This window comes from Micromys minutus (genome assembly GCF_963924665.1).
Source record: "Micromys minutus genome assembly, chromosome: 2".
Classification (NCBI taxonomy): domain Eukaryota; kingdom Metazoa; phylum Chordata; class Mammalia; order Rodentia; family Muridae; genus Micromys; species Micromys minutus.
Genome location: NC_137971.1, coordinates 7,761,650 through 7,775,610, shown reverse-complemented (window position 1 = coordinate 7,775,610; position 13,961 = coordinate 7,761,650). Strand labels below are relative to the sequence as shown.

The 13,961-nt window shown below is 49.1% G+C and overlaps 1 protein-coding gene across 9 annotated transcripts in view; it reads right to left on the bottom strand.

Moving 5' to 3' along the window:
• Nucleotides 1-2,208: 2,208 nt before the first annotated feature.
• XPNPEP1 (X-prolyl aminopeptidase 1) overlaps nucleotides 2,209-13,961 on the bottom strand; it is a 43,810-nt gene continuing 32,057 nt past the window's right edge. For all 9 annotated transcript variants that reach the window (XM_080911160.1, XM_080911155.1, XM_080911158.1 and 6 more), the window contains 10 exons: nucleotides 13,608-13,658; nucleotides 12,511-12,569; nucleotides 12,307-12,384; nucleotides 10,243-10,314; nucleotides 9,234-9,294; nucleotides 8,008-8,077; nucleotides 6,953-7,126; nucleotides 6,427-6,503; nucleotides 5,691-5,789; nucleotides 2,209-2,751 (listed from right to left, as the gene is read on the bottom strand). In XM_080911160.1, the coding sequence (XP_080767286.1) occupies nucleotides 2,623-2,751; nucleotides 5,691-5,789; nucleotides 6,427-6,503; nucleotides 6,953-7,126; nucleotides 8,008-8,077; nucleotides 9,234-9,294; nucleotides 10,243-10,314; nucleotides 12,307-12,384; nucleotides 12,511-12,569; nucleotides 13,608-13,658 (870 nt within the window). In that variant the 3' untranslated portion in view covers nucleotides 2,209-2,622. The remainder of the gene's footprint in view (nucleotides 2,752-5,690; nucleotides 5,790-6,426; nucleotides 6,504-6,952; nucleotides 7,127-8,007; nucleotides 8,078-9,233; nucleotides 9,295-10,242; nucleotides 10,315-12,306; nucleotides 12,385-12,510; nucleotides 12,570-13,607; nucleotides 13,659-13,961) is intronic.

Sequence of the window (13,961 nt, the reverse complement as noted above, 5' to 3'; positions counted from 1 at the left end):
AGTAATATAGAGTAAGAGTTTAATAAATTCCAGTAAGGGGAACTCTCACTACAACACATTATGATCAAACTTTCCAAAGTTTATCTTCCCAAAGATCCCTGAAATCAGTGGGAAAATTACTTTCATGAGCTATGAGGAACCTTCAGTAAGATTAACTATACATTTCTCAGGAGAAATGTTTGAAGCCAGAAGGCAGTAGGACAACATATCCTAAATACAAAGAAAGGGAGTCAGCCTTGACGCCAACATCGAGCAAAACTGTTCTTTAAAAGGAGAAACAAAGGCATCCCCCAGGCTTAGAGTGAGAGTCACAAGAAATACCTAAGGGACCCTGAAGAGAAATGAAAGGACAGGAAAGCAACCAGATGCCACGAGTAAACCTGAAGAACTCTGAGTGCAGCTGTAAAAGCTGGTGTCACTGTGATGATGGTTTGACTCTTTTTTTCCTCATTATTTAGACTAATTTTTTCAATTATTCTGATGCACGTAAGAACTCAGAGACTGTGGCTGCTTGCACAGCTTCAAGCCATTTGAGGTCAAAGCACCTGAGGGGGGCCAGCCCCCACACCTTTTTTTGTTGTTGTTTTTTGGGTTCTTTTTTTTGTTTTTTTTTTTTTTTTTTTTGTTTGTTTGTTTGTTTTGTTTCCTCTCAAGGTAGTAGAGGTGGAAAGTATGAGAAGGGATGGAGAGAACCATGTGCAGAATGCAGAGGGGAAGAGGGACAAAGAATCTGCAGAGAGCAGAGGGAGCAGGCAGGCCTCTCCTTACCATGGGACAGAACAGCGCCTCTCTTTAACAGCAAGGCAGACTGTCTTCTTACAGACTTGGGTTTAATTATTTAGCAATAAAAGGGTAGACTTTTTTTCTCCATGCAATAAAGATTGGAGCTCGTTTCTCATTCTGCATATTGTTCTCTTAAATTTTTTAGGTTGCCTTATAATTTCTGAGTTATTCTGCTCCGCATTCTCCTAATCTTGCTCTTCCCTCCTGCTCAAAGTTCCTGCTCCCACTGCTATTCCTTCCAAGGTTATGCCTTCCAACGTAATGTTTCCTAGTCTTCTGTGCCGTTTCTAGGACAGATCAAATGATTTTCCCAAGCCTCCATTTTTTTTTACAAAAGCTCACTAGAAGTTCAAGTATATATTCATTTCATAAACTGTTACGAGAGATGTTTATATGGATATATGCATATCCACTGAGTAATTATCTGGCTAAACATTGTCACTAGCTCAACACGGTCATTGAAAGTTAAAAACCGTAATTTTTGTTTGTGACTAAGTTATTAGTGAAGTTTCATATAGATAAACCGAGCCAATATTTTATCTCTGCCCTTGTACCTGAAGTAGATTCTCAGTTCCTTTTGTATGGCCTTTGGTTAATAGTTTACAACCTCTTAGGATGTGCTCCAAGTTGTCGATGCCTGCTTGTTAACTCAAGACACTTGAAGACGGCCAGGGTTTTCATTGCAGTTTTCATTATCGGAGCGGGCTTAAAAGCAGTCCTATTATAACTTAATAATTACTAATATAAGGAATGCTTATAGAATCATCAAGAATTAAGAGAACATCTATGTCTATATAGCATCATTATTCTGCAGAGATCTGCTCAGAAGGGTGAGCTAACACCTACTCAGACAGACAGACACACACACACACACACACACACACACACACACACACACACACACACACAGGAAAAAGCGTATCAATAGCAGGAATCTTTCCTAAAACGTTCTTTTCTCAGCCTTGCCTAGAGAAGCAAATCCATCACTAACTTCACAGTCCATGACAGAACCATCTCAGGAAGATCACCAGCTAGTTTTAAGCTTCTCCTTGAGGGCTCCTGGCAACCACTAAGAGGAGGGATATTTGCTCCCCTGCCCCCACCCTTGGACCAGGAAGCTCTATCTCCAAGTGATACCCACTGGGAGAGGAATATTCAGCATCTTCCAACGGATTCTCCCTGGGTATAGCAACCACTTCAGGGAGGGCCTGACGCCCAGGAGCCACTGGCCAACACAAAATTAACTTCACCGGTATTCTGTAGACTTTCAGCATCATTTTTTAACTTATTGTTCTTTTGTTTGCTTGCCATCTTTGTGGGGGGGGTTGTTTGTTTTTTGGAAGGGGGTGTTTTTTGTGTTTCTTGGCCAGCAGCCTAACTTACTAGGACACTGCACCTTGGAGAAAGAGGCAAACAAAACAAAGCCGCGTTTTGATGATTTTATTCACTGATCATAGGAGGGTCTCATGAACATCAAGGTGAGCATGACTGAGGTACTAGCACCTGGAACGAGGCCATCGAGGAGCAGTCATTGTTGGCCATCACTGGCCATCACTGGCCAGAGGGCTCGGCTGTCTCCCCCTCGCCACGCTGTCGGCTTTGTGGGGCCCCTCCTTCTGGTGTAGCAGTTTTATTCCTGGCTCATTCTCAACAATTAAAAATTCATAAAAGACTGTTTGCAAGAAAATATCAAAGTGGGTAAGAAGAGTTTCGGCTCTTCTTAGTGTCTAAAAGTAAAAAGGGGAGTCGGGGTGGGGGGAGGACAAGGAGAAAGAAGTCCGGGGTCTGCCAAGTGTCTTCCTTCCCCCAGAGCATCCTATAAAAAGAGGCTAGGCCATATCAATGCTGCCTGGAGATAGGCTCTGTCTCTCTCATGAGCCACTCGAGCGCTTCCTGGCGGCCCTGTGTCTGCAGTTCCTTCCCAATCACATCCCTGCAGGTCTGGTGGTAGCTGTTGAGCCAGTCACACTGCAGGAGAAGAAAAGACACCACACTGTTACGGAGAAGCTACACAGGCCAACAGTAGGGAGCCCAGGGGCCGTGGTCACAGCGAGAGGAAAGAGGCACACCACGTCTTGTCCTTTCGCTCCTGGATCCCCAACGTCTGCTTCCCTGGGAAAACCCCCTAGCAATTTTATTCTTGGCTCATTCTCAACAATGAAGACTTCGTGCAAGAAAATATCCAACTAGGTAAGAAGGGTTTCAGCTCTTAGTGTCTAAAACTGAGAACGGGGAGTCGGGGAGGAGGAGGTGAGGAGAAAGGAGGCTGCACTAGAAGCTATGAAGAGTGTGCTGTGCCAACATGAACCAGCAATGACTGAGGGAACCAGAAATAACCTGGAGGCAAGCAAGGCTCCCCCTGGAAACCACACCCACTGTAATTACAAGACAAGGGCTCATCACTGAGCTGAGTGCCTTACCAGGCATGTGGACTCTAACCCTCAACTGCCCTTAGGATAGTGGCAGACCTAACCAAGCCCGATGGTAGGAAAGACTGAGACCAGATGCTCTCAGCTTCCCGCCCTATATCCACTAAAGCTGGATGAATGATTACCAGCCCAGCTAGCCCTGATGTGAACCATAATTGAGAGCCATCACAGCCTATGGTTTTTTATGGCAGGGCTGGGAATAAGCTAGACTTACAGCCCCTTGTGGGATAAGCTACCATATCAAAATAAGAAAAACCTTTTTGTAAAAAAGAGTAGATGCTGACAGAACTCGGTGCCTGGGTACGGATGACACCAGACCTGGGATTAAAAGGTCTGTGACAGGTACAACGGGTAAAGTCCCCTCCTTTTGGGAGTGGTGGGAGAGGGAAAACAAAATGCCATGAGGAATGGAGTCCTCGGGACGGACTGGACCACACACCTAATCGGACCCAGACTGACAGGGCGTTTGGTCTGGCTGTAGCAACTGAGAAACAAGCTGTTCAGGGAGGCTGCGTAATTACAAAGGAGCTAGCTTCAGGGAATAGTCTACAACTGGTACCAGAGAAAGCCTGAGAGACCCGGACGGGAATATAAACCAAAGGCTCTGACAGAGCCAGGGCCCTGGTGCTGACTGATAACAGCAAACCCTGCTTCACGCTGGGGAAGCAACAGTGGCCATGAGGAGAGGCAGTGAGGTAACATGGTAAGGCCAGTGAAGCGCTGTGTCTGTGTCTGTCAACACCGCGGAGAGGCTGTACGGCCGTCAGCCGTGGATGCAGCTCAGCAGTAAAGGTGGTGGCCTGCTGTAACTCTGGGGCCGAGGGGACATTCCCAAAGCCCTTTTGTATGAGAAATGATACTGCAGAGGCCCCATGGCCCTGAAGTCTGCAGGGGAACCAAAGTCACATCCCACTATGGTCCTCTGCTGCCATCTGGTGACAAAAGGTGGACACTCTCAAACACCCTAAAGGAGCCGACCACCAAGAACAGACTGGTATGGAAGTACAGGGAGCAGGTATTTTTACAGTCAGTGGACAAACGTTGTGTGCTATTACCGTTCCTTCGGGGAAAAAGGTATCCTGGCTTACAGAGTGCTGTATTAGAAAGGGGCCTCACTAAAACAGTGAGGCCGCACACTGCCTGGTGTGTCAAACACTGCCCCCACTATCCATGGAGGCTCCCAGTTGCTTATGTTCAGTGTCATCGGGTGGGGCGAGAGTCTTGTTAGCAAAACTGTTCCAGGAAAAACCAACCATGCTTAACTTCCTGGTTCACATGTGGTTAGGGTTACCTGGTCAAAAACTATAGCTTTGGGCTTTCAAGAGCCCTTGATAAGGACCAAAGGATGCTACAGGAGGCACAGGTCTGCATGGGACATGGAGTTTTAAGTAGGTGGCTCTCACTGTGTGCTCACGCTCCCTGGCACCTACGGCATCAGTGTGGAAGGTGAAGGGCTCGTAAGCTGCAGATAGGATCTTTCCACTGAAGAGAGACACAGGACGCTAGGCTGCTGCTGGCTGGGCATCCTATCTTATCCTGTCTAAATCTGTCCAGAGTCTCAACAAAGCAGGATCGCCAGGCCCTTTTAGTATTCTGTAAACACAAATTCTGGCTGAACCATGGGTACCACTTATTGGACACAGGTACCCAAGCACACAGAAGAGCTAAACAGGAAGTGGATGAACTTCCTCTGTGACCCAAATGTTAAATGACAAGAGGCTTCTAGCTAGGTGAACCCTACTCTTCAGCCTCCGGAGAGCAGCTGAGCCCTCAGGTTCCCTCCCCTTCGTGGCCAAGAAGGATGCCAGGTAGGCGCCTGTGAGGATTGGTTCTGCGTGCATAGGGACAGAACTTCTATGTTGCCCTGGAACCTGTGTCCTGTCTCCAGCTTCCCAGATTAAAAGCTGCTTTGTCTCTGGCTCGCTAATTGCTTCCTGCCCTTTCCAAGTCCCAGCTTCTTCCCTGGCCTTAACCGCCTCCCTGGAGAGCTGGGGAGCTCACTGCAGCCAGCCCGGAAACCGACAGTCCTGTGAGCCTCGAAGGGAACGTGGCTGTGCCACACACAGTGACCGCAGCATAACAGACAGACTGGGACCACCTCACGTATCTGTGCAACCTGAGCACATCACTGATTCTGCCTCTTGCCTTCCTAATGCTTCCTGCAACACAAGAAAACAGTGTGGCACCTGCAGTGGCCAAGGGGAGACAAGTGGATCCTTATCTGCTGGAGAGGACCATTGCATTTGACTCTGAAATTTCCTCTTGAAAAGCAATGTGCCTACCCATGAGTCCTTGGGCCCAAAAGCCTGTGGAATAGGACCACCTGTGCTGAGAACCCAGCACACCCAAGAATGGCTAGTCCCAGAGGAGCCTTCGGAAGCAGTTAACCTCTGAATAGAGCTGTGGGAATGGACCAGAGAATAGTCTCCACCCCTTACTAATGTTTCCTCCCAACTTCCACCCAAGATTCCCCATTACCTCTTTATCTGTAAGAGCATTCACATCTATCATTTTGGTCTGGATGGGAACCAAAGTTAGAGGTTCAAAGGTCAGGCTTCCTCGGTTATTGAAATTATACTGCAGGAGAAGAGAGGGAACAGCAGATTACACTCCCCTTAACCACAGGCTGAGTTCCTAGTGGGACCTGACCAGCAGTCACCAGGCATAGTCTTCAGACAAGGAGCACAGCAGACACCACGTGAGCACACCCCTCTGAGTTCCAGGAGCCAGCAAACACTGGTGCTCAGCGCTCCCACTGACAGGTCCACAAAGCTACCGTGAGGGTGTCTGGACTTAGGGAAATCTCTAGTTTGAGTCCGTAAGAGCGTATAAACCATCCAAATCAATAAGCCATGTGGTCCTATTTGCTAAGCTTTTGTTTTGAATTCTGAGTATATGTAAGAGGACAGCTCTCTACCATGTAGCCTCGGGGATCACACTCGGGTGCCTCTACCCACCCAGCCCAATTCTCAGGCTGGGACTTTTTGTGTGTTGGATAGTGCTATGGGTAAACTGAGGCCTTGCTGTGCTTAGCCAGGATGCTATCGCTGAGCTACCTCCTCTGTCCGTCTCTGGTTTTACAAGGGAAAGAAGTGTCTAGTAAAATCCCTGTATCAGGGGAAGGAAGCTCTATTTTGACCCCACCAAGGCACAAAAAACATTCGTCTCCCCGTAATAACAGAAGGAAACTTACATCAATAGTGTGAACACTGACCTTGGTCTTCGCAGGGACCACCAGAACAACATTCTCAATGCGGATCCCGAATGCCCCGTCTTCATAGTACCCTGGCTCTTGAACCAACAATTCAAAATGAGAGGCAGCCCACCAGAGACAACAACCCCAGCCAGGACAGCCATCCCAGGGACAACACTACAGGCATCAGGTTCTAAGGTTCTGAAAACTAACCACAAGGCAAAATACACTAATGGGGATCTGCTACACAGTGCACATTGTGTATTCACAGGACTGAGCAAAATGACAAACACGGAGCAATACAACGTAGCAGAACACAGCATGTCTGGTATGACCCTGTACAAACAAAATGTCTACACATATAAAAGACCCTTTTTTTACATTTCTTAACCATACCTTTACTCTTTCTAAAACGAGCCCCAAACTGAAAAAGGTTGTCATTTTAAAATGACAGGAGGAGGAAGTTATTACCAATTTCTTTTTAAAATGACTGGAAAATAAGAAACAACAAAGAACTGCCCTCTGCCCTCTGCCCATGGACACCTACCATCAGTGACGATCATGCCAGCTTCCAAGGGCTCATCAGAGAACGTTTTATAACTGATACCACAAGGACCCTCGTGAACATTCAAAAACGAGCCGACACCATGTCCCGTTCCGTGCAGGTAATCCAGGCCAGAATCCCACAAAGCAGACCGGGCAAAGGAGTCGAGAAGGTGGCCTAGAAGACAACCGGCCGTCAGTACTCACAGTACTTAGGGATTAGGTGTATTACATTTGGCCTCGGGGTCAAACAGAAACCAAAAGGCAAAGGTTACTGAAGAGTTCAGATTTAAGCCCAGCAAATGGAACTTTCTAACAACGGGAAATACAAGAGCTGGGTCAGAGCCCAGTCTAAAGCCAGACTGCTCACCGGCAGGTTAAGGGGTGGGTGCCTGCTCGCAGGTTGAGGCTGCAGTGGGTGACAGACGTCCCTTTCCCGGTACTGGGACTTTAAGGTTTCAGAACTACAAGCATGAGATCCCCACCAGGCCACACACATCGGTAAGCATGAAAGGTGAGAGGACCATGTCCAACGGTGGCGGGTGCACACCCAGCTGCCTGAGCCAAGGCCAATGCCCCAACCACCAGTATTCAGAGCAGAATCCATCCCAAGACAGGATTCCAGGAACATAAATCCAACAACAGCCACTGAAGGAGGAGCTGGGACCCTGCTGAAGACACTCAGAAGGCTACTCTAACTTCTACTGTATCCCAGAGGCCTTTGTGCCCAATTTACCCCAACATGTGTCAAGCACTTCTGTTAGTGACCAGAACCACCACTGGAAACCACTCCAAGCCTGGCTCATGAGTCACGGGGGCTGGGGGTGGGGTCCTGCATATCCTAACTGTGCCAAACTGAACTGACAAATCAAAAGGAAGGACGCGGGCTGGAGCGATGGCTCAGCGGTTAAGAGCACTGCCTGCTGCTCCTCCAGAGGTCCGGAATTCAATTCCCAGCAGCCACGTGCTGGCTCAAAATGAAGGATACGTTTTTTTCTGCACCCAAACTTAGATATGGCTGAGCTCTGAGCCTGCCATGTTACAGGACGAACCGCCTACCTTTGGTTCCCGTTGGGAAAACAGCTGCGCTCACAGCTATGTGGCCTTTCAGCACATATGTGAAGCATTCCTGCCAAAGAAAACCCAGAAGGTGATTGCAGGAGACAGGTATTCAAGCCCCGCAGTCTTCCAGCTCTCCAGAGCAGCCTGCCTGTCAATGTGTCTACGGGAACTACAGAGAACATCAGAGTGACACTAAAAAAAAAATTTTAAAAACACCTCAATAGCTCACCCACAGATAACTGCCAGAAATCTTGTAATTAAACTTAAAGCCGTAGCAGAAAGGTGATCTACCAGGCCTTCCCTTCTGTCAAGAAGATGGGGAGACCAGGGAACATTTACAACGGCCCACACACCCTGTGTCAACCTCCACAGCAGGGGTGCGCGAGCACCATGCCAGCCACATGCCACGGGCAGCTGCGTGTAGCCTGGCAGCCAGGCCTCGGCATCTGTCTCCACAGCAGCGTGCTATCGTCCCTGTCAGCCCACACAAGGCCAAGGGCTTGCCAGAGGGCAAGAAAGGACTGGCGTCCGAGCCTCCTGCATTTGGCCCCAGCAAATGCGCCCTACACCACCCAATGCCCAAAATCTTCCAGGTAGCCCGCAGCTGCAAATGGCAAGGTCAAGCCCCCAGGACCAAAAAAGCTCCCCAGCACGACCTGCAAAACCCTTCTAGGCAGTGCTCAGAGCCTGGGCCTGTCGGGCTAAGGACACACCTCCTGGCTTTTGGCCTACAGTGCAGCCTCATGTGCAGCCTGGTTGCTAGCCACCGCTGTGCCTGTGTCCACGCAAAAGAAACACATGTTTAAGACCACGGTCAGGATCTACGCCGGGTTCCAGAGCCCTGGCAGATCTGTCTACCTCACCGTCCTATGCTACCTTGAGAGGGGAGCTGTAAACAGGAAGGCTGACCTCGAACAACTAAGAACGGCTTTCAGAATCCAATCGTACAAACCATACATTTGACTACCCGCTCCCCTGCAGGGGAGGGCCAAGGCTATTTGAAGCTGAACTTGAGCTGCTCTGACCTTAACAGCATGCTTTTAAATTTCTTACAAATGTCTCCAATAATTAATTACACAGATCTCAGAAAGCCAATGAGCCTGACTCCCCTAAAATGAGCATTTTACTACCCTGCTTATGATTTTATTTATTTGTGCAACCCCCTGATAAAAACAATGTCCTTCTGAAGAAGGCAGGGGGCCTCGGCTTCTGCTTCACCTTACCTTCTCATAGGCAGTAGGGGTCCCAAAGTGCATGGTCCGGGTGACGTCTGTGGTTCCATCCCTGTCAAAGGCAGAGAAAACAGTTTCTCCCATCAAATCAACCTTTTCTCAGCCATGAAACAGGGCACATGGAGAAACTACACACTCGGTGCTGACCGGCACAGGCAATGCCCACTTCGGAAAACAGCTTTCCCTCCAAGGTTAAGCTGTTTCCGCCTGAGCCTAACTCCCAGACACACACCTGAAGAGGTTTGTCTATACAAACACACACAGGTGAATTAACTGTGGCAGTGACTGTACAACTCGAATGTATGTAAACACTAACATTATACTTCAGGTGGGTGACGTGTATCTCAATAAAACTGTTATAAAAACATAAACCGAAGTGCAAAAGCCAAACTGGCCTGCGAGGGCGGGAACGGACGCAGGTTCTGTTCTTGGGGCGTACAGTGAGGGGCTGCCCCTTGAGTCGAAGAGCAACAGACCAAGTGCCAGAGGCTTGGACCAAGTACTTGTGGCAAGAAAATCAAAGTCCTTTCCCTGCTGCTGGAGAACTGGACTATTAAAGAGACCCTAAAACTACCCAGAGATGCCCTTCACACCCACTAGTTCATATCAGAAAAAGAACTTCCAGAACCTTCCTATAAAATCCAGGGAAGACGAAATATACACCATGACCAAGTGATCCCCGTGTGATCGGACCAGACTGGGGTCACCCCGTCACTTCCACTGCGATAGGGAAGGGCCTTCTGTACACACAGTGTCTACTCTGGCTATTTCTTGCTTCCCAAAGCTCACTTTCTCCCAGTTGCTGGTTCCATAGATTACCAGTGTGTAGCCAAGGACTGCATAGCTCCATCAGCTTTTGTAGGAACATTCACAACTGGGTTTTTCCAGTGAGAGGTCAAGAAGACGATGAGACAGAAAACGCCCATCAGCGGCGGAGAGGGGTGGGGGATGGGCGGCAGCTGGGCACACTCAGGCCGTGCAGCAGCCCTTGCTCACTTACTTGTACTGAGCACCAGAGTCAATGAGATACACCTCATCCAGGGACAGGGTTCTGTTCGTCTCAGGGACAGGCCTAACAACGGTAAACAAAATTGGTTATTCGAAAAATGTAGCCACGCGGTAAATCTGATCAAGTATGAATATGACATACTACTTTTTCTTTTTGGGGGGAGGGGGCATTCAAGACAGGGTTCCCTCTATGTAGCCCTGACTGTCCTAGAACTTGCTCAGTAGACCAGGCTAACCTCAGACTCAGAGCTCCAACTGTCTCTGCCTCCCCAAATACTGGGATTACAGGCATGTACCAGTATATGCAGCCTCTGTATATTTTTTTCCCTTTGCTTGGGTATGAGCATTTTATATACATGCGTCATAGTTATTGTGACTTCACCATATCACAAAATTTTTTTTAGAAATTAATATAATATTATAATGGTAAAGCACTCCATTGAAACAAAGGAAGGAAAGCCACTGGAACAGATCCAGCCTCTGTATATTATTCCTAAAACATATTTAAGTTTGAAGTTGCTATGAAAAGAAAAATTACCCAATAAATTATAAGCGTTAAGCTTACACTATTCAAAGACTTTACAGCCTAGTTTCCCAACTAAGGGGAAGAGGAGTAACTGTGCACGTCTATAACAGAAACAGTATTTGAGAGAGGACTTTTAGAGCAAAACAACAAGGAGGCTGAGGCAGAAGGATTACAAGTTAGGACAGGCCTAAACTATACAATGAGGCCCTATCTCAAACAGCAAACAGACAACACACACACACACACAAACCTGACAGAAAGCGCAACCAGTCTAAGCTTGCATTCCAAGGACGGGAAGCAAACAGCCAAGGTCCATGATCAGCTCGCTGGTCCCAGGGCTCGGAACCCTGCCCAAGCATCTCTGTGCTGAGACCCCACCTCCCCTGCAGGGAAAGGGCCCTGTGGGCCACTTCTACTGGGTGGTTCTTTGTGAGAAGTGACCCGCCTTCCCCATCCTATATTCTAGACGGCATCACTGGGGACACCCAGAGGGATGACACTCCCAGTCCACACTCTGCGGGTACCAATCCCTCTCCAGCAGTAACAAGACAATCAGGTACTGCCACAGCCTCTAAGCAGATTTGGAACCTCCTGCAGTGAAGAAACACTGGAAAAGGAGAAAAGGGCCCTGGAGTTGTTACTGCTCTAACCGCCGTGAAATTCATCATCATCTGGTATCTGTGTGCTGGAGCAGGAGCGTTATGAGTGGTGTCGGCACATCTGTGACTGTCTCCCACACACAGCTCTGAAATCTACCCAGGACTCACAGTTCCAAACAGTTACTTGAGAGAGAAAAACCTAACGCAACCGCAGCCCAGACACAGCCCAACACCCTTTGCTTCACTGCTCTTGGAAGAGGAGAAAGCAGAGCACAGAACACGGGGCAGAAGTGCCGAGCTGGCTAAGCTGATGCCCGACCTAACTACATTTCCTACGCCCCCGGCCGGCAGGGCGCAGGCCCTGCGCACAGCAATGCCCCTCAGGCTCTGTGGGCTTGTGGGCTCTCACAGATCGTGTGGTAAAAAGGAAGGAAAAACAAACAACCCTAGTCTAGGAAGTCTAGGAGAGATGGCTCTGTTGCCCAGCATCTCTCTACCACATCAGTTGGCAGTACATCTTTTAGATGTTGGCAGTGGTGCTTACACTGGACACACCAGGACATCCAGAAACCTGCTGCTAAGGAAAGAAGACACTCCGGAATCCCAGTCAGTTTCTGAGCCTCGGAAAGGAAATATGGCCAGGTGTGGTAGCTAATCCCTGTAATCTCAGGCTGAGGCAGGAGGATCATCACAAGGCTGATGCCAGCGTAGGCTACGAAGCAAGTTCCAGACCAGCCTGAGCTAGAGTGAGACTCTATCTTAAAAAAAAAAAAAAAAAAGGGAGAAGAGAGTCCTGAAAGGCAGAGACTTGAGGCCTCTGGGGTCTAATCTCACACTTCAGTCTCCACAGACACACAGGGGAAAGCCTCCCCAGCTCGGGCTCCAGTACAGAGGCTAGAGCCAGGCCTGTGCTCCTGTCTCCATGCCTTACGCGTAGTGAATGATGGCGCCGTTGGGTCCCGTACTGGAAATCGTCGGGAAGCTCAGGTCCACAAAGTCAGCCTGTTGCCTGGAACCGAGAGAGAGCAGAGTCACCGCAATGTCTGCGCTGTGCTGGGAACCGAGACCCTCTCAGCACACTCAGCAGGCCAAGAAATCAGGACAAGGGTCCCAGGCCTCCTCAATGAACACTTACCTTCGAAATTCCTCCGCTTTGTCAGCTGCAGAGATCTCCGTTACGCCACCTTTGGGAACCTGAGAGGGAAAAGGTGCTTATAAATCATCACTGAGAGTCGCTTGTGCTTCAGACAGAAGGGGGTTCATTAGACAGCTGACTTGTCTTCAATCCTACGCCCGAAGGCCCGTTCTTCAGGACACATTGTGTCTGCTCTCTAACAGGAGGGAACTTTGGCAGGCTCTCAACACAGCTGCCTAAAGTGGAAGGGTTTCGGGCACTTAACATTTCTCTGGACTCTTCTGTCACGGCACTGAATGCCAAATGCACTGCGTCTAAGTTTAGAACTTCCAAAGCACCCCCGGCTGAAGGCCACAGCACTGGAGGTTAGTGCAAAGACACCACAGGGCTGTAACAAAGGGGAAAATACGGAAGACTAAAATCATCACTCGCAGGAAGATACGTAAAGAGACAACCTGGCCCCTGGCTGCAGTGTCGTCAGCACCTGGATCTTTCCTGAAGCACATGAGCAGTACTCACACTACACGGTCCTAAGAGGAACGTAAACAAACCGAAAAGGCCTGTCTGCATCGACGCGGAAAACAAAATGACTCACAAAGACCAGCGGCTGCAAGTTTGGAGGAACCGTGGCCATACGAGAAGACATGAGGAGAGGCCGCTCTTGCCAGCTCTCGCAGCTCATTGTTAAAGGGAGAGTGAGTTCTGTTCAATAGCAGATCCAAGAAACTAAGCTCTTGTCAACTCCAGGTATGGATGGGTGGAAAACTAACAGCCAAGAGTTAATTTACTATAAAAAGTTGTATGGCTTAAAGTTCAAACCGTACGGAGCTTGCTCCCAGCATACCCAGCTGGCCTGTGACTCAGGAGGGCTACCTGTCCTACTCCTTTGTCACACCACAGAGCCACCGTGATGGAATTTCTTCCTCACAGAATTTATCAATGTGTGTGCACAAAGTTATAGAACACGGTGCCACGGAACACACTGAACTCAGACGAAAGCTTTGGGCCATAAGAGTCCAGGGAGGCCACAGTTGTGCCACGGAGTGCCGACAGCTCGGTCTTTTACAGCCACGTGTTCAATGAAGATAAGAACCAACCTCTTGCTCCAGCCAGTTGAAGAGTTCGCAGAGGGCAACGGCATCTTTAATCTGCACGAACCAGAGTCGGGTAATGAGATTTAGGCCCCAGTCCCGCGGCCACCCTCCCAAGGCTTCGTCCCAGCAGCACTCTGGCTTCCATGCTGTGGTGAAGCTGGAGTTCCTGGAAGCCCTGTCAAGCATTTCTCATTACTGGGTGAGAAGAAGGCTGCCCGTCTGTTCATCAGCTGAGGCTCAGTCGGGGGCCTCCACCTGAGCACACAGGCAGCTCCACTAACCAGTAACTCCCGCCCTGCACGGGCCGGGAATGAGACTGTGGTCAGCCTGTCAACCTCAGACCCTGCTAGGCTCACC